Here is an 18,989-nt window from a genome sequence, read left to right on the forward strand (position 1 = left end):
GAACAGCCGGATGGTCACCGTAAATCGTCAAACCCTGCCCACCCTCACGCCCGGAGACAACAAGCAAACAGCCAGTAAATGCCTCAGCATTAAACATTTCTCGGTGAAGGCGGGACAGTCAATTTTGACACTGTTGTGAAAAAATACAGCCTAGTTTCTGTTCAAATGCACCAAATTTACTGCTCGGGTTCTCATTAACTACTGTCAAGGAAGAAACAGATAGACTAAATTATGAAAAAATTACTTTTTTAATGTACAAAAAGACTTATTTACAAGTTGAGCGTGTCATCTCAATTCATAGCATGTAGAAAAAGCTAAATATTTCGAAGATATAACTTTGGCTGGCTGATTCACCTACAGTATTTTCAGGGCTGACGCCGTCTGTACAGACTATACACGGGCTGGGAACGGCTAGCGAAATCCCAGCTCAGGGACTGCATGAACACCTCCACGGAGCCCAGACCCCGGGCGGCGGCCCAGGGCTGTTATCTGGCATTGGCTTTGTCTTTGGACCCTAACAAAGCATCTGATGTTCTGGGACGTGGAGGGCCCAGGTAAGGTTTCGGCCCTGTCCTGGTTGAGGCCAGGGTCACGGCATCCGGCTCCTCGTGGTGCGGCTGGTTTTGGCAAGGTTGCCACGAATTCAACACGGGAAGGCGTGCGGTGTGTGTGTGTGTGTGTGTGTGTGTGTGGTGGGGAGGAGGCACCGAGTCACCCTGCAGTACGTTCAGGAACGATGTCTTCTGATGCCAGTTCCAAATTCCATTTCCAGGTGGGGCTTGGTCACGCCGAAAAGGAACATTCAGTGACGGTCCCTCAGAGTCCCAAGAATCAACCCCGTCACCCTCCCACCCCCACCAAAACACCATGCAGGTCATCGTACTTTGCAAAATGAGCAGGAGGACAGAGGGAAGGAGTCCGGAAGATCCCGGGACTGCACAGGTGCCTCGGCATAGACCCCTGGGCTGCAGGTGAGCAGACAACACAGCCCGGGGGAGCCTAGGCGGAGGCTGCTGTCAAGTCCTGGGCTTTTCCATGGTCAAGTGGGTGGACAGTGCACTGGAGAGACAGAATTGGGTAAACATACGACTTCCTCTTCTTACGGGCGATCTCCAGGGTGGCCCGAGGCTGGGCCCCTGGTGCTCTCCCACTTTCTCGAGGCCGCGTGCCAGGCTTTGGCTCGCCTGGGTCCATCCCTAACCCACAGCAGCTCCAGCAGCCCCGAGGTATTTAGAAGAAAGTGTTCTTTCCAGGAAGGGCTACATTCGACATGCATGAACACTGTAAACACGGTCTGGAGAAGCCAGGGCAGCTCCTGGGCTTGCCCCAAGGACTACAATTTTTCTTTCTCTTCTCTGGCAATCCTTCCATACTTTATTCATTCGTATGCACTTGGACAGTCTGCCAGTCGCACACTCGGCTTTTTGGGGGCAGACGTGCCAGCTCTACCAAACCTGGAATCAGGACGTGCTTCCAAATCATCCAGGTCAAGATCTTCTTTCTCTGTGGCACGGGGGATGTTAGAGGCCTCAAGAAGTAAGCTTCATAGAAGAATTCTTTGACCCCGCAGGTAGGGGAATGAGAAGCTTATCTTCCAGGATTAGAATATCCAGTATGGCTTTCAGATTCAAACCCAAATGTGGTCCCTCTACCCTCTTTACTCGTGTACTTGGAAAACTTGGCCAATGAAATCCCTCATTAGCCAAATGACAGAGGCGAAGACGCCAGAACAATTTGGTCCTATAAACACCAAAGGCTGGGAAGCACTGTGCAAATGAGTTTTTCATTTCTACTTTGCCTTTCCCAATTGACACTTTTTTTCAGTGCTCCGAAAAATAACCCAAAAGAAGACCAGACAGGACACACACAAACGTGCCCGTAAAGCATTTGTGGTCTGAACCAGCCATTGGCCACACTCCCTCAGACCTATTTAATACTTTTTTGGAAAAAGACAAAATTGACAAAAGCCCCACGCTCTGGGAAAGGATGGCTCCTCCGAGTCCACTGAGCGCCAGGGGTTGGGGCCTTAAGTCATCATGTTCAGGAACTTGCTCTCCTCGGCCAGGCTGGTGAGCATGGAGCTCATGTCCCCAACAGCCATGTTGCTGATGCCCGTGGGGATGGAGGGCAGCGTCAGGGAGTTCCGGGGGGTGGTGAGGCAGGAGGAGTTCTGGGAGAGGCTGTGGAGGAGGCTGGGACTCAGGGCTCCTGAGAGCAGGCTGGAGTGATCGCCATCATCCATGATGGCATCGAAATCAATCTGGGGAGCCTCCAGGAGCTGGGAGTCCACCGTGCTGGACACCTGGTTGACCCCAGGCGAGGGCAAGGGCTGGGGCTGGATGCTGTCTGGGCAGGCCTGTGGCTGCGGTGGCTGGGGCCGCATGACCTGGCAGCCCAGATGGTTCTCCAGGCCCCCATTCTGTTCGTACATGTGGATCTGGGCGTAGTAGCAGAGCATGCTGTGGTCCTGGGCCCCAGCCGTGTCCTGTGGGGGTCGCTGAGGGGGCCGGCACACCATGTTGCCCATCGCTCCTTTGGGCACATCTGCCATCTCCTGGTTGGCCGACGCAGCAGCCATGGCATGGCTGGTGGCCCTGGCATAGGCCAGCTGCAGCCCAGCCCGCACCCCACGGTGGCAGCCAGCAGGACTGGGCTCAGCGGGTGGCCGGGGTTGCACTAGGCCAAAGCTGGATCCTGCCACCCCCACGGCGCCCTGCTGGGGCTCCATGAAGCCGGGTTGCTGGGAAGACAGAAGGCTGGGGCCCTGGCAGTAGCCCTCCTGGCTCATGGGGGTTGCCAGGTGATGGCTCTGCTGTGGGTAGCTCTGGGTTGAGTGAAGGGGTGGCATCCCGGCCAGGGAGGAATTGGTGATTCCGAGTTCCCTGCGATTGCTGCCCACCATGGTGGTTTCGGGAGCAACTTCCATTTGCTGGGGGAGCCCCAGGTGGACTGGCTTGGCTGCCATGTTGCTGCAGGATGGGGGGTACTGGTTCAGGGCCCCGCCCATGGTACTGGGGCTCAGCTGGGGGTGCGCTTGGCCATAGTGGGTGTGGGGGCTCGCAGTGCTGGTCATATTGGGACACTGACCACCTGTCCCCGGCTGCCGTAGCTGCTGCTGATAATTGATTCTAGGCACGGAGGGGCCTCCCCCGCAGGGCTGAAAGTGTGCCTGCGCGGTGTCCAGGGCCCCCGGGCTCAGCGGCAGACCTTGCGGACTATAGCCTGGGTACTGGCTGAAAGCCGGCTTCTGCTGCACCACAGCCAGGTTGCCCTGTGGGAAGGGCGCGGGCTTCCCCTGGCTGGCCAGGGTGTCCATGGTGCCGGAGCTCACCTCATTCCACTGCACAGGCATGCTGTTCTTGTTCAGGCTGGAGGGGGCCCCGTAGCCCAGCTGGCAGCCTCCCAGCACCGGGGCCGCGGGGCCCACGTTGGAGTCCGCGGCCACCATCCTGCGCTGGCCGTGCAGCCCGGGGCTGGGCAGTTTGGGGTTCTCAGGGAAGCAGGTGCTTTCCGGGGGATAGGCCTGCGGGGGGCTGCCGTCCAGGGCCCCCCCGGCGTGCGCCTTGATGTACTGCACCACGTCGTCGGGCAGCACGAGGTCGTCCTCGGGCAGCACGAGGCCCAGCTCAGACCCCGCGCCGTCCGCCCCGGCTGCCAGGGCCTCCATGGCCACGTGCTCGCTGATGCTGGGCGGCCGGGGCGAGTAGGCGCCGCGGGCCAGGCCGCCGTCGACGCTCGCGTGGCCGGGCAGGCGGAGGCCTCGCCGGTCGGCGCAGGGCGGCAGCGGGGCCGGGTTCACGTCGTGGGCGCTGTGGAAGCGCTGCACTCGCGGCGCGGCCAGGGCGTCGGGCCGCCTCACGGGGTCGCTGGCTCGCCGCGCCCCGCCGCCCGGAGCCTCGTGGGGGAAGGCGGGCGCGGGCCCCACGGAGCCGTGGGCCGGCCCGTCGCTGCCCCGCCGTGGCCCCAGCGGGCGTGGGCAGGGGCCGGGCGGCGCCAGCCTGGTCCGCAGGCTCGCGCGCTCCAGGCCGGGCAGCGGGGTGGGGGGCGGCCCGCCGGTGGCCGCCGCGTACTTGGCCCGCAGGCTGTACTGCTGCGCGGGCGTGAGGCTGAGCGGCCCCGCGCCGCCGCTGCACTGGCTGGCCTCGCTGGAGCGCCGCGACGCGTCGGTGGAGATGGGGTCGTAGGAGTCGGCCGAGCTGGCGTTGTGGGGGCGGCCGGCGCCCAGGGGCGACGCCTCACTGGAACGGCGGCTGGAGAAGTAGGGGGAGATGCCGGAGGAGCGGCGGCTCACGGTGTAGGCGGAGCTGACCGTGCTGGTGGAGCTGTCCCGGCGCTCCTGCAGGTGGCTCAGCATGGTCACCTCGCTCGCGGACAGCTCGGACAGCCGCGGGTTGGGCAGCAGCCCGGCCGGCCCGCCGCCCCCGCCGCTGAGGTTTTCCAGGATGGAGCCTGCAGGCAAGGAGAGGGGTCAGCGGCCGGGACAGGGCGCGGCTGCTCTGCCTGTTTTGACCCGGCCGAGCTTGCGGCCGCGGGAGCCCTGCTACAGGGCCTGGCACACAGCAGGCGCTCAACCAGTGACTTCTAAATGAAAGGAGGGAAGGGGGCAACAGTAAGTGAACAAATGATGGGCCCATGGGAGTCAGGAGGCCTGATTCCGGTCTTAGCTGCCACTGCCTGGCCGGCCCTGAATTCTCATTCTGTCTGATCCTTAGTTTCTCCAGCTGGAGATAAAATGTGCCTCTCCTTAGGAGAGGTTATTGAGAGCTGGGGAGGAGGAGCCCGGGAGGCCCTGGCCAGGCCTCCCTGCCCCTTCACCATCTGGGCCCGGGTGTGGCCAGGCGGCTCCCGGGAAGCTTATAGGCAGCCCACTGAGACGCCCGCCCATGGAAGGGAGCAAAGTCCCCAGAATGGGAATGGGGTTGAGAGGTGTGTTGCCACGCAGGCCTGACGACAGCTGATGTCACAAGGAGCTCTGGGCCTTGAACAGCCTTACACTCCTGCCGTGAGCAGTCACTGGATGGGGGCCACCCTGGGAAGGGGTGACCTCGGGTAAGGCAGCTGTCTGCAAGCCAGGCGATTTCGGCCTGAGGCTGAGAGTTGAAGGCCGTTTGCCAGCAGTTCTCTCAACAGCTGGGGCAACAAATCCTCCCTTCGAGGGAGACCTGGGTGGTGCATCTCAGCGTCCCGCACACTGGCTGTGGGTCCAGCTCACCGCCTGGCCCAGAGTCGGCACTCAGGAGATGCTCCTGAGGACACCGTGCATCTCCAAGCCTGGCTGGCACCTCCTGAGCCTGTCTTCTGCATAAAGTCCTCCCGTTCTTCCCCAGCTGACACGCTGTCTCCCTCCTCTCCCCAGCTCCAGCCCCAGCTCCGTCCTCGTTCCCCGGCTCCTTCCCCCATCCGGTGTGCAACTCATGGCATGGCCTTTGAACCATAAGGACCGGGATATATTGCTCTCCTCCCCAGAGCCTTTGCCACAGTGCCCAGAGCAGAAGCATGGTATAGCTGAAGAGCCCGGGCTTGGAGCTACTCGGGCCCGGGTCTCACTCAGCTCTGCCATTGATCCAAGGGGGCACTTTCACCTCTCCAAGCCTCACTTTCCTTATCTGTGCAAAGGACTGGTAAGATCCATCCTATTGTGGGCATCCGGTGAGATGGCACATGGAGGTTGATGGAAGGGAACCTAGTGGGTACTGGCCCCAGGCCCTGTCCCGCCCCTGCCCGCACACCCGGAGCCTCCACTCACCACTTCCTGGGAGGGGAGGCAGCTTGGTGGTCCGGGTGTGTGGAGCCGGCCCGGCCCAGGAGCAGGAATCCTTGAGTGACTTGAGTTTCTCCTTCTTGAGCTGCTCGAACCGGTGCATGGCGGTCATGTGTTTGCGCAGCTGCAGGCCACCAGCAGATGGAGCGGCCAGCGCTGAGGCATCGGCCCCTGGGGGCGTGTCATCCAGAGCCGTCAGGTCTCCCAGGCTCCCGGGCCCTGTCCCCGGCATCTCCACGCCGCTGTCATTGTTGGGGGCACTGCCCAGGGGAGAGGGCTCACTGCTGCAGGACGACTGGGCCCCGGGGCTGGACTGACACAGCTACAGGGAGGTGTGGTGAGAAGGCACAGACTCAGAGGCTGTGAGAATCCACCTGGCCCTGCACCCCTGCCCGCATACACCCCATGCCCTTGCACACCCGGGAAGGAGGCTGTCATGCGGAGGAACTTTCAAACATTGCTGTCTGTCTGTAGCAGGTGGCCCAGCCACCTCACTTCTCTGAACCTCAGCTTCCCCAACTAGAAGATGCACTTGGAGTGCCTCTGGGACGGGGTCAGTGGCTGGACGGGAAGCCTCCGGAGGCAGAGGGTGCCTGGGAGTGGACAGCCCCAAGTTACCCTGTCTCCTGCTCCTCAGTTCTCCCGGCCGGCATCTGGGCCAGAGCTCTGCATGCTGAGCTTTCAGGGCGTGGGGACACTTTGAGTCTGTGCCCCACAGAGGCTGCCATGGCTGCATGGAGTCGACATAAGAGAGGGCGCTCAATGTTCCCAACAACAGGGACGTGCATATGATGAAGCAAGGAGCAGTGGCATCCTGCTGACCGGGTACCTTCTCAACGGGCCAGAGGCAGGTTGTTGGAAACGGCCAGGAAGATCAGGGAGGGTGGACCTGCTCGATGCAAGCCCTTGCCTGAATGGCCACCCCAAACCAGCCCTCCCTCTGGGTCGATGCCGAGGGGGGCAGAGAATTCATGGCTCATGTGTACAACTCGGGACTCCACACAACCTGGGCGGCCTCCACTGGGACCTGGGATCTGAGCCCGGCTGGGGTTCACTTCAGATACTGCACCTGTGGGCTCATTCCCAGGCCACATGCCCCCAAATCCAGACTTTTCTGGAATTTTCAGTGACAGTGCTCCCTTCTGCCCATGGCACGACCCTCATTTCTTACGTTGGCACTCAAGACCCTCTGTCGGCTAGTCTTTTCCTCCTCTGTGCCCTGAACTCACGCCTCCACTCAGCCCTGTCCCTGGTGGAGGCTCGGTCCCCACAGTTTGCTCCTCTATCTGCCAGCCTGACTCCTGCTGCCAGCCTTTATCTATCCCAGGGGTTCCACATACAGTGCCTGGTGCCTACTGATCCAACCCCCCCTTACCAGGCTCCCGAGGGGCCTGGACTGACTGATCGGTCTGCACCCAGGCGGCAGCCCTGGACCAGCACCCCAGCCCGCCCTCAGCACGCCAGCCCACCCACACCCCGGCCGGGCTTCTCTGCTCACCTCAGTACCGTCTATCCTTAGGGGAGGTACAGTCGAGAAAAAGAGGTGGAGACAAAGAACAGGTGGTTAGAACAAAAGGAGTGGTGGCCACAGGGGCAAGGACGCAGAGACAGGACAGAGGGGAGGGGACCAACTGTAGCGCTCGGGTGCTGGTTGGAAAGGCAGACCCCAGGAACCACCCACAGACTGACCACGTGTGGGCAGGCATCTCCATGGCCATGGCCCTGCCCAGCAGAACGAGAACTGGCACAAGACAGGTTCTATGAGAGGCCCAAGGTCGTGAAGGGAAGAAAGTGGAGCTGGAGAGAGGAGGACATCATCGTGTACTTAGACGTGGGGGGGACCCCGAGGCAGAACCCACAGCTGCAGTCGGGGCTCTGGGCCCTCCTGCTGTCGGGCTTGATCTCCTGGGGGGTGGGAGGCATGCAGTGGGGCCTCCACTGTCCAGCTCTGCTTACCCCGGAGCTCTCGGTCTTGATGGCTTTGACGTGTAGGCAGTCCTCCACGGCCTGGCTGGTGCTGCTGGCCTCGGCAGTCTCCTCCGGGCCCCGGCCACCAGGCTCAGCACTGGCCTCACTGTCCCCGTTCTCCTTGAGCAGGGGGGCGCGGAGGTGCACGTCGTTGCGCTGTTTCTTGGTGACGTGAGCGTCTGGGCCGTGTACCGTTTTCACGTGCTTCCGGAGAGAGCTGGGGTCCGTGTAGCGTTTGGTGCAGCCTGGGATCTTGCAGATATAGGGTTTCTGGGAAGAGAAGCAGGCCTGTGTTATGAACTCTTGAGTGGGAGTGCTCCCCATTCTCCTAAAGCCATGCCACGTCCTTTGGCTGGCACAGTCAGAAGGTGTCGGACCTGTCTGCAGCCAGGGCACCCAGGATGGAGCCATGCTGGCCCCAGGCCTGCAGGCGCTCAGTCCCATTGGTCTTATCTGCCATCTTTTCATGTGGTTAAGCACATGGCTGAGGAAGCCCTCAACACAAGCTGGGGACATAGATCAGAGGCTATGGAGGGGGTGGGGACACAGAGCTTGGTGTGATTGCGATGCCGCCTCCCCAGGGACCAGGGCACCGGGATTTTTGCTATCAGTAGGAGTGTATTATTTTGTAATACTTGCGAGACAGCATTAACACCCTGATCTCTCTGATGTGGAAAAACGGGTTCACAGAGGCAAAGAAACTGGCTCAAAGTCACTCAGGAATGGGACAAAAACCCAGGTTTTCTGAACCTCAGTCCCGAGTTCTCTCTCTCACACACACACACACACACATCCATGCAGACACACCATACACATACATACATATGTACATGTGTGCAAGTGCATAAACACCCGCACACACACACATCCTACAAATATGCATCCACACAGACCCACATAATACATACACACATACATCTACATACACGCAAACCTCCACACATGTACATCAACACACTCCTCTCCAAGGCTAGCTCTTGTGTGTAGAGACCCTACGGGGCTTAGATTCCTTTGGGAATTCCTCTGATTTCTTACAAGCATTGTAAGAAATCTTCTTGGGATCCAGAATGTATTTAAGCCTTTGGAAATGTTCCTTCCTGAGTCTACCCAAGCAAAAGCAGTGGAGGGGCTGGGCCTGGACTGGGAGGCAGGTACAGTGGACTTTTCTCCCTGGGCTCCATCAGCCCTGCCAGGGGGTCTGGCTACCTGGGGAGACAAAGGCTGCTCTGTGCCTTATCAGTGGGGGGCTGACAGCTACGGTAGGTCAGAGAGCAGTAGCAGCTGCAGCATGCTGTTGCCAGCTGCCCAGGGTGGAGCGGCAGGGGACTGCTGATGCATGCTGAGCTCAGACAGTAGGCGGGAGGGGGCAAGGGGCATTGGGCATTTAGCTACCTGGCAGCCTACTAGAAGCCATGGGATGATGCATTTATGCACTCATCAGAGGGGCCCCATGTGCACGCACTGTGCACACACTGGCCGGGTACCTCGTTGGAGTGGGTGCGGTTCTGGTGCTTGGCACGGTCTGAGGCGTTGGAGAAGGCCTTGTTGCAACCCTCGTGTTCACACACGTATGGTTTCTCCCCAGTGTGGGACCGCAGGTGCGTCTTCAGGTTCTCCAGGCGAGAGTAGGCCTTTGAGCAGCCCTCGAACTGGGAGGAGGTGGGTTCAATCAGTGAGGGTGCCCCAGATCCAACACAGGGAACCCGACCTTAGGGGCTGGCGTGCTGCCTCCTCCCCAGACCCCCCGTCCGCTTCACCCTGCTGGTGCACTCAGGAGCATGTTTTTTTTTTTTTTTTAAGATTTTATTTATTTATTTGACAGAGAGAGACAGCTGGAGAGAGAGGGAACACAAGCAGGGGGAGTGGGAGAGGAAGAAGCAGGTTCCCAGCGGAGTAGGGAGACTGATCTGGGGCTCCATCCCAGGACTCTGGGATCACGTCCTGAGCCAAAGGCAGACGCTTAACGACTGAGCCACCTGGGCGCTCCAGGAGTATGTATTTTAACAATAATGTCCACCTTGCTTTCTGATTATAAAACAACACAAGGCCACTCTAGAAAACTTGGAGAAGATGGAGAAGTGCAAAAAGAGAAATGAAAACCATCGGCTGCCCAGGGACAGCCACTGCCAACATCCAGGTAAGTCTCTCTCTGGGGACTTGTAGTTCATCCCAAATGTTTAAAAACCCAAATGGTAACATAACACATATTTAGTTACATATTCTGTTTATTAAAATCAATGGCACATGGCGAGAATCTTCCCATCGCATTAAAAACTCTTTGGAAATATTATTTTTAACTGTTTCCAGGGCCACTCCCTGATTAGAATGTTTGTGTGCATTAAAACATGCTGAGAATAAAATCCAGGGGCGCCTGGGTGGCTTAGTCAGTTAAGTGTCTGACTCTTGATCTCAGCTCAGGTCTTGATCTCAGGGTTGTGAGTTCAAGCCCCATGTCGGGCTCCACGCTGGGCATGGAACCTACTTAAATCAAATCAAATCAAATCGAATCAAATCAAATCCAGTGTTCTCTGAATCCTTGAGTGAGCTGGCCACCCTTACCCTCGCTCTGGCCATGCTGGTCCCCTTTCAGTTCCTTGGCCCCACTAAGTTCTTCCTGGCATGGGGCCTTTGCACACACTCTCTGCTCTGGCTGGAACCCTATCTGGGTCCTGGCCTGGCTCACCCCCTCTCAGTCTCTTAGGTTATTTCCTCTAGGAGAATTTCTCTGATATTCTTAATCATAAGACTACCCTTTTCTCTTTATACTTCCTACCACAATTTATAATCTTTGTCATTTTGTTATGTGGTCTTCCCATAGGATATAAGCTCCAAAAGAACAGGTACCTTCTAGATCTTGTTCATTTTTGTGTTCCCAGTATTTAATATCTGATGAGAAAACATTTTTTGGCACTCAAGAAGCATTTTTGGAAAGGAAGGAAAGAGGGAGTAAGAGAGAATGGCAGAGAAGGAGGGAGAGAGGAAGGAAGAAGGATGGATCATTGTAGGAGGTTCTGTACCTACTCCCAAGATACTGCAATAGCATCTAATGTTCCTATGAAAATTGCCCTCAGAATGACACATAAACCCTCGTAGGAACTGGGTTCTTATGTGTCTTCTTCATATTCTCCCCTTTATTCCTGACCAGTGTGACTGAGTATATTTGGTACATTGATCTGTTTCTACAGCTCACAGCTTGTACCACGGGGCTATGGTTTGCAGCCACTCAGAATGTTATGAAAATAACTTGCTGCAAGGACTCAGAAGAGCCAAAATAATCTTGCAAAAGGAGGACAAATTTGGAAGACTGACACTTCCCAATTTCAAAATTTACTACAAAGCTACAGTAATCAAGTTTGTGTGTGGTGCTATCATAAGGACAGACATAGAGATCAATGGACTAGAAGTGAGAGTTTAGAAATAAGTTCATATATTACTGTCAAGTGGTTTTCGAGAAGGGTGTTAAGGCCATTCAATGGGGGAAAGAGCAGTCTCTTCAACAAATGGGATCAGGACAACTGGACAGTCACATGCAAAAAGAATGAAGCTGGACCCCTACCTCACACCATATACCCAAATGGAGTCAAAATGGATTCAAGACCTAAATGGTAGAGCTATCCTATAAATATAGACTATATATTTATAAACTATAAAATTCACAGAAAACATAGGGATAAATCTTCATCACCTTGGATTAGGCAATGGTTTCTTAGATATGATACCAAAAGCACAAAGAGTTAAAAAATTGGATTTCATCAAAATTAAAAACTTTGGTGCTTCAAAGGAAACTATCTAGAAAATGAAAAGAAAACCCACAGAATGGCAGAAAATACTCGAAACTCATAAATCTGACAAGGGTTTAGACCTACTACAACCCAATGGTAGAGACAAACAGCTCAATTTAAAAATGGGCAACACGTTTGAGTAGACATTTCTCCAAAGATGGCATAGAAATGATCAATAAGCACATGAAAAGATGCTCAACGTCATCAGTCATTAGGGAATCGCTAATCAAAACCACAATGAGATGCCACTTCACATCCCCTAATACGACTGTCATCAAAAGACAAGTTAGCAAGTGATAACAAGGGCATGGAGAAAGCAGAACCCTCACATATTGCTGGTGGGAATGTAAAATGGTGCAGCCTTTTTGGAAAGCAGTCTGGCTGGTCCTCAAAAAGTTGAACACAGAGTTACCATATGACCCAGCAATTCTATTCAAGGTACAGACACAAGAGAATTGAAAACTTGTATACTAATGGGCAGCATTTTCCATATAGCCCGAAAGTGAAAACAATTCAAATATCCATCAACTGGGTAAATGGGTAAAAACACTCTCATTTCAGAGATATTAAAATGAGAATAAAATGTCTATCTCAGTATTACAAAATAAGGTAATTCACAGAGAGCTCCCAGAGGCATTAGCCGCAACCACGTCCGTGCCCCACTGGACCAGCGGCCCTTTTAAAGAGGGAACAGTCGTGTGTGTTAAAAAAAGGGTCTCGCCAATCATACTCACAAATTCTGTTGACACCATAAGGGAAACTGTCTAAAAGGTCTTATTTTTGTGTCCACTTTAAAAAAAGAAATTCAGGGCGCCTGGGTGGCTCAGTCAGTGAAGCATCTGCCTTTGGCTCCGGTGGTGATCCCGGAGTCCTGGGATGGAGCCCTGCATCGGGCTCCCTGCTCCTCGGTGGAGTCAGCTTCTACCTCTGTCCCTCCTCCCTGCTCATTCTCTCTCTCTCTCTCTCTCTCTCTCTCTCAAATAAATAAAATCTTAAAAAAAATAGAAAAAAAAAGAAATTCAAAAAAATTAAAAAAGAAATTCAATGAAAGGGATATTGCTCCAGCTCTGACTGGCCAGGGAAGCTTTTCGGGGGGGGGGGGGAGCAGACTCCAGGGTGCTACTGAGCCAGCACCTGTGTCCCCGGTCTGCCAGCCAAGCGAAGTACAGGGGTGTAGCTGTACCGTGGGGCTCACGGCCACACAGGCACAACGACAGAGCCGCCAGCACATCCCCACTGCAGCTACCAAGATGCGTAGTCCATGGGAGTTCTGGGACAGCAGACAGGTGAGGGGTCTCAAGAACCCACCACGGGCAGAAGCACGGGCAGAAGACCCAGGGCAGGAGCACACAGGACAACACGTTGGGAAGGTGGGTCCCCGGGATGCTGTCCTGGCCTATTCAACCCACGTCTTCCCGTGGCCAGCCACGCCCAGCCACGCCCACATCAGCCACGAGGCGCGGCTGTCCTCCCGAGACTGCCGGGGGTGGGGGGCGGGGAAGGGCCGCGCCGGAAGCTCCGCTCACCGTGCACTTGTGCGGCTTCTCGCCCGTGTGCCGGCGCATGTGCACCACCAGCATGTACTGCGCCTTGAAGGGCTTCTGCTCCCGCGTGCAGGCCTGCCAGCGGCACACGAACTCCTTCTTCTCCCCGTGGATGTGCTCATTGTTGATGTGCTGCCGGGGAGAAGCGCAGGGACGGCCGTGAGTCCGGCCACGCGGCGCTGCGGACCCCACCTGGCCGTGCAGACCCCCCGCCCGACAAGACCGCCGCCCGTGTGCCAGGCCACACCTCCTCATCAGCTCCCATTAGCTGCCACTAACTGCAGACCTACTGTGTGCTACTCGTCTCAGCGGCATTTCCCAAGTAGTCAGTGATCAAAGTGCCCATCTGTGATGGGCAAGGGCATCCCGCTCACCCCAGGCTGGGCTCCAGGCTCTGGTCGTGAGGAAGACGCTCTAGGCTGCAAACAGTAGGCACTAATGAACTGTAGCGAGGCAGACATGCACATGGTTGGTGCATGAGACGCTTCTCCCAAACTTGCCCCTATTGTCCTAGGAATTCCTGAATAATAACTTTTTTTTTTATCATAATGCAAACATAAAGGTATGCTCATCTCTACTTTTGACAGCAGCCTATGAAATGATGGCTCCGCCCCTTTTCAGCAAGGCCCAGATTCTTACGTGGCCCAGTAGGGCCAGGTCAACAAGTGCAGGCAGAGCTCCATTCTGACCCTGATGCTGGGCTCTGGGCTCTGAGCACTGTGCGAGGCTGTCCCTGGCACACGACGGCCCAGGAAGGTAAAGCAGGTCAGCCAAAGACAGCATGACTGATCTCGGGGCATGGCCTTGGGAGCTGGGTATCCCGGGGCAGGCGGGACCATCTCGGGGGAAGCTGGGAAGTGCAAGAACGAGAAGCCTTTCCTGGAGGAGGGGTCCCCAGACGCATCCCAGGCAGCACTGCCCTGGCCCGGGAATGGCGGACTTACTTCCCTCTTTTCCCCAGTGCCTGCCCCCACACCTTCCAGCTTCTGTCTCGGGCTCGCCACATGTGTGCCACCTCGAGTAGTTTCTCCCGTGATACGGAGCAACGGGCCACAGACGCTGTCACAGGGAACAGAGCAATCTGCCCTGAGTTGACCCTTTGGATTTTAATCACTTGCTTTGATTATTTAACTGAAGGCTGCAGTACTCACTGGAGCAGGGTATTACTACCTCTGAGCTTAGGATGGGTGGATATGTGTGGGGCCGCCAGATTTTTATGTCCTTAGGCTTTGAGGTTGCTTATTTATGTGGGGGAGAGTATTAGCCACTCACACAGTGGACTGAAAAATATATTGGACCTCAAGTATTTCCTCTCCCTCTAGGGCTTCTCTCTAAAGGCCACCGGGGGAGCCTCCCTATGCCCCATCAAGGTCCCATCCTTCCCCTTCCATCTCCCTCTTGGTTCAAGGTCATGTCCTGTCTGTGTGCAGATCAGGCTGGACTTGCTTCTCCCGAGGGGGCCGGGAGGGTAGGACACTCAGGTCTTGGCTGCCTGGTCCCTCCAGCCCCATCTCCTCTCTTCTCTCTGTTCTTGGTGCTCTTCCCGCTTTCACTGCCTCCCACCCACCACCACCTCCAATGCAGTAGCTATTCGCCACTTGTGGCTTTGAGCCCTTGAAATGTGGCTGGTACCAACTGGGATGGGCTGTTTCCAAGACGGACAATAGAAAAAAAAAAAAGATGTAAAATATCCAGTAATTCTGTTTTATATTGATTACACGTCAAAATGATCATCTTTCAGATATATTGGGTGAAATAAAATCTATTTTTCAAGTGAATTCCACCTGTTTCCTTTTACTCTTTTTAAAACGGGCGCCCAGGTTAATGTCAAGTTGCATGCGTGGCGGGCCTTTGTGGCTGGTGGTGTCCTTCTACGGGATGGTGCTGCTGTCGTTCTTTGCAAGCTGCGGGGCTGTCGGAGCGCCTGACCCAGAAAGACAGCAAGCTGCCAGGCCCACGCACTGAGAAACAGGCCGGGCTGTCGTGCATACAAATGCCCGCGTTGGAGCGAGTTAAATCTACAGCGCTTTGAACTTCCAGGGAAATCTTATCATATTAGCCGCACTTTCCATTTTTAAAGCCTTTCAAATGATAAAAATGCTTCCTGACAATGCCTTTCATTTTTTTCTTATTGGTTTACTTAGCAACAAATTGTTAATAATCGACTGGGGGCTCCAGCTCGCCTGTGTGCCTGCCACCATCCATCTTCCCAGGGAGCGGAGAGAAAGACACAGCTGGGCCGAGGGGCCGGCTCTCTTCTCGTAGGGGCCTTCTCTTCCCGGGGCCCAGCAGAGGCGCTCCCCTACGCCCGCAGGCACAGTCCTGGGCACAGGCAGAAGCCTGCACTTCCTGCCCCTGATGCCTTTATTGGAGGAGTTTCCTCTGTGCTCTGGGCGGCCCGGTTCGCTCACCACTGAGCACACCTCTCAAGTCTGCGTCTCCACCTCTCCCTGGCCCCTCCCGGCCATGAGTGCTGTCCTCTCGCTCCTTTCATCTAATCTGATCCATCCTACAACTCACAGCCCCAGTGGCCCCTTCTCCACCTCGGACGCGTTCACCCCAAGACATGGTGCAGGTTGAAAAATTACGTTCGAGTTCCAGGAGGGATCAGAGCAGCCCGGCTTCACAGGTGGTGTGTCAGCTGCAACAGGTTTGCTAGGAAATCCCGGTCTTCTACGTGAGAATTGGCGGCGGCGGTTGGGGGGGCGGGGGTTTGATCCCCAAAGCAAAGGAAACCTCCAGTATTTGAGAGCAACTCTTGTGACCGGATGGAGTGGGTGGTGTCCTAAATGCTGAATGCACAGGGCTGGGGAGAAGCAAGCTCCTTTGGGGAGGCTTCTAGATGGGAAGAGCGTGTGTATCTACCCTACCCAGCCATCGAGCTGCTAGTCTGGTGTGGGGCTCATCTTTACAGACTCTCAGTCCCCAAGAATTGTGTGTATATATGTGTGTGTGCAGGGGAGGGGGTGGCTGGGAGGGTTATTCTTGAAGTCAGTTTCTCTTCTGGATGGAGAAGAGAAACACTCAGGCTGGTGTGGGGAACAGGGAGGAGGAGGTGGGAGGGAACAACCACATATGAAATGCCATCCGCTACGTGCTTACGTGGGTAACCCATCTAACCCTCACCCCCTCGCAGCTTCACCTGATGCTACAGGAGGAAAAAACTGAGGCTTATGGGGGTTAAGTGACTTGTGCAGAACCACTTGGATAGCTGTGATGTAGCCAGTTTTGAAGCCTCTGCTCTTCCCACTGCAGGCTACCCCCTGACTGCCATCACGTGAACGTTGCTGTCGAATTCTGAGTGCAGACCAAGGGACAAGACACGAAAGGCACACCCAGGTCCCATGGCCTCTCTGGTGTCCTGCCCTGTCAGGATCCAGGAATTTTTAAGCAGCCGCCTCCTGATAGGGTATCAACACCCTGTCTGCACTTATGTATACTGGGTCTCTGGGAATGGTCTCCCAGAGGAAATGACGAATTCCTTCCTTCATGGGAGCAATTTCTTCCAGGTTTCAGGGTCAGACTTGTTATGATCTTGCAGATGCTGGCTGGTTTAACTGCTCTTATTTCCCTTTTTGCACTGGCTGCTAGGAAGCTTGAAAAATAAGATACTTACCTGAATTATAGTCCAGAGCACTTAGTTTCTAGAATACGTTCTACTCCTGGCTTCATCTTATTGTTCCTTTCTCCTGAATTTCCTCATTTACTTATTTTTGTTTTGATCTCTTTTACGACGTATGTATTTATAAGTGGCCTTTTAGAAGCAGGCGGGGCCCAGATAAATAATTACGCCTCCCACTTGCAGAGGCTGCAGCCCAGGCATTTGCTGGAGCTGCCTCCTCCAGCCCCTTCTCTCCAGCAGAGGGCCCAGAAGCTCTGCCCATTGGGCAGGCTGCCGAGCTCGGAGGCTTACATGCACCAGCTGCTCCTGCGTGTCGTACTCCTTGGTGCAGTCCTCCCAGTGGCAGTTGGTCTCGTAGATGATCACCTCGGCCTCCTGCTTACAGTCATCCCTGTCCAGGTCTTCCTTGAGGTCAGCCAGCTGCTCCTGGGGGAGGAAGCAGAGCATACCCACGGTGAGCCACATCCAGCCACTTGCTCCCGACGAAAGGTCACTATCGGCCCCAGGCAATCTGTGCCAAGGGCCACACACATGCATGCATGGACGTGCACGCACACATAAGCACACACACACACACACACAGCCTCACGCACATGCATATGCATATACACATATATGCACTCGGCCGATTTCCTGGGGCCCCTCCTTCCTCTCTCCTGCTTGCTTGTCATCACCAAAATGTCCCATCACATCCTGGGTCAACTGACTTGGCAAGGGAAGAGGAGAAGAGATGGCAGGGACTTTCGCTTCTTTGGTTTGGTTTCCCCCGGGGGAGCCGGGGTGGGCCCCATAGGATCAGGGTAAGGGCGTTTTTATTTAGAGCGTGTATGGGGAGGCAAGAGAACAGCCAACGTGCCTCTGGCCCGGCCTTCAGACAACAGACTCTCACGTGGCCCCCTCCTCCCAGGGACACACAGCGCGCCCTGGTTCAGGCTCAGAGTAGAGTGAACGTACTGTGGCAAATTCTCCCACCGCCCCCCTTCCCTGCGACAGCTCTAGCACGTGCGGGCGTTTGTACTCGTGCACCACAGCCAGGAGAGCGGGTTCAGGGAGAGGCCACCTTGCTCTCTGTAGAGCACACAGTGACTTCGTGACAGCCAAGTCTGCACTCCAGTCTCCCCATCAGGATGGGGCCCACGTGTGTCCCATTCAAGGCGGCAAAGGGAAGGCCCCCGAGACAGGCCTTCCCCCGATCAGAGGTGCCTGGACCTCCTTTCAAAGAGCACGAAGCCTGTCACCGCCAGAAGAGACCGAGCATGTTCCCGCCGGGAGCCCCACCGTAGCTGGTGCTGACTTGGGGCTGGTCGGGGGCGGCCCCTTAGCAGGGGACATGCGGCGGGCTGTGAGCGGGGGGCGAGGGGGAGGCACACATGTGCCAGGCTGGGATGAAGGCCCAGGGAGGACCTCCACGGGTTGTCAAGGACTCCCCGGCTTTCTGCTGGCTTGCTAGGCTGGCTCAGAGCAAAGCCAGGCAAAGAGGCAGATGTTAGAACGAGTTGCTTTCCATTTCAAATCATCCACAGAACAGTGGGAATATTCTGCCTTTCAGAAGAGCCCCTGGGGAAAACATTTACAGCTCTGACTAAGGGGTGCAGCCTCCCCCACAGTCAGGAGCCCCAGCCCCCACGAGCTCCGGAGACCACGAAGTGGAGGCTGCAGCTCGCCCATCAGCCTCATTACTACTGCTGAGTCCATTTCTGGGAGTGGGGAAATCGGCCTCGCGGCTCCCCGGGCTGGCCGCAGACTCAGGCCCCTGAACGACCGTCCACTGGAGCTGCTAAGGGCTCCTCTCAGAGGACCTTCTGGTTGTTTCTCAGAGTGCTTTTCAATTAATGCACTTGCCTTGACAAGGCAAAAAATCATACGTGGTTTCTTAAGTCCATGGGCAGGCACGCGGTCCATATTACAAGGAAGGTGCGGAGCACCCCAGCCCCAGACCTATAGCCGGGTCTGTGGGGCTGTGGCCTCCTGCATCTGCTCTGCATGGTCAGAAAGCCTGCAAACTGACTTCTTATTTCATAAGCCGCATGTTCTGCTCATTTCCAAGAAGACTCTCGAACGACGTGCCAGATGGACGTGTGAGCGCAAGATGGCGGAGGGGCCGAGGGTGCGCTCAGACCTCCAGATGGAGCTGGGCATCATCCTGGCCCACGGTTTGGAGGGCTTAAGCAGAGTGGGGATTCATTATGCTGCGCTGCCTGCCACGGCGAAGCACGCCCATCCACCTTGCAAATGAGCCAGGTCACTGAATCAGGACACTGAGCGACATGGTGACAACCTCTCGTGATAAACGGCTTTCCTTCCACTGACAC

At 55.9% G+C, this 18,989-nt stretch overlaps 1 protein-coding gene across 1 annotated transcript in view; it reads right to left on the reverse strand.

Moving 5' to 3' along the window:
- Positions 1-229: 229 nt before the first annotated feature.
- GLI2 (GLI family zinc finger 2) overlaps positions 230-18,989 on the reverse strand; it is a 250,839-nt gene continuing 232,079 nt past the window's right edge. Inside the window, exons 9-14 of the mRNA XM_087854950.1 lie at positions 16,969-17,103; positions 13,038-13,187; positions 9,214-9,378; positions 7,718-7,999; positions 5,747-6,083; positions 230-4,449 (exon numbers count right to left, since the gene is read on the reverse strand). Of these exons, the coding sequence (XP_087711076.1) occupies positions 2,027-4,449; positions 5,747-6,083; positions 7,718-7,999; positions 9,214-9,378; positions 13,038-13,187; positions 16,969-17,103 (3,492 nt within the window). The 3' untranslated portion in view covers positions 230-2,026. The remainder of the gene's footprint in view (positions 4,450-5,746; positions 6,084-7,717; positions 8,000-9,213; positions 9,379-13,037; positions 13,188-16,968; positions 17,104-18,989) is intronic.

Source organism: Ursus americanus, chromosome 1 (assembly GCF_024610735.1).
Source record: "Ursus americanus isolate L20-20 chromosome 1, mUrsAme1.1.p, whole genome shotgun sequence".
In the NCBI taxonomy this organism is placed as follows: Eukaryota; Metazoa; Chordata; class Mammalia; order Carnivora; family Ursidae; genus Ursus; species Ursus americanus.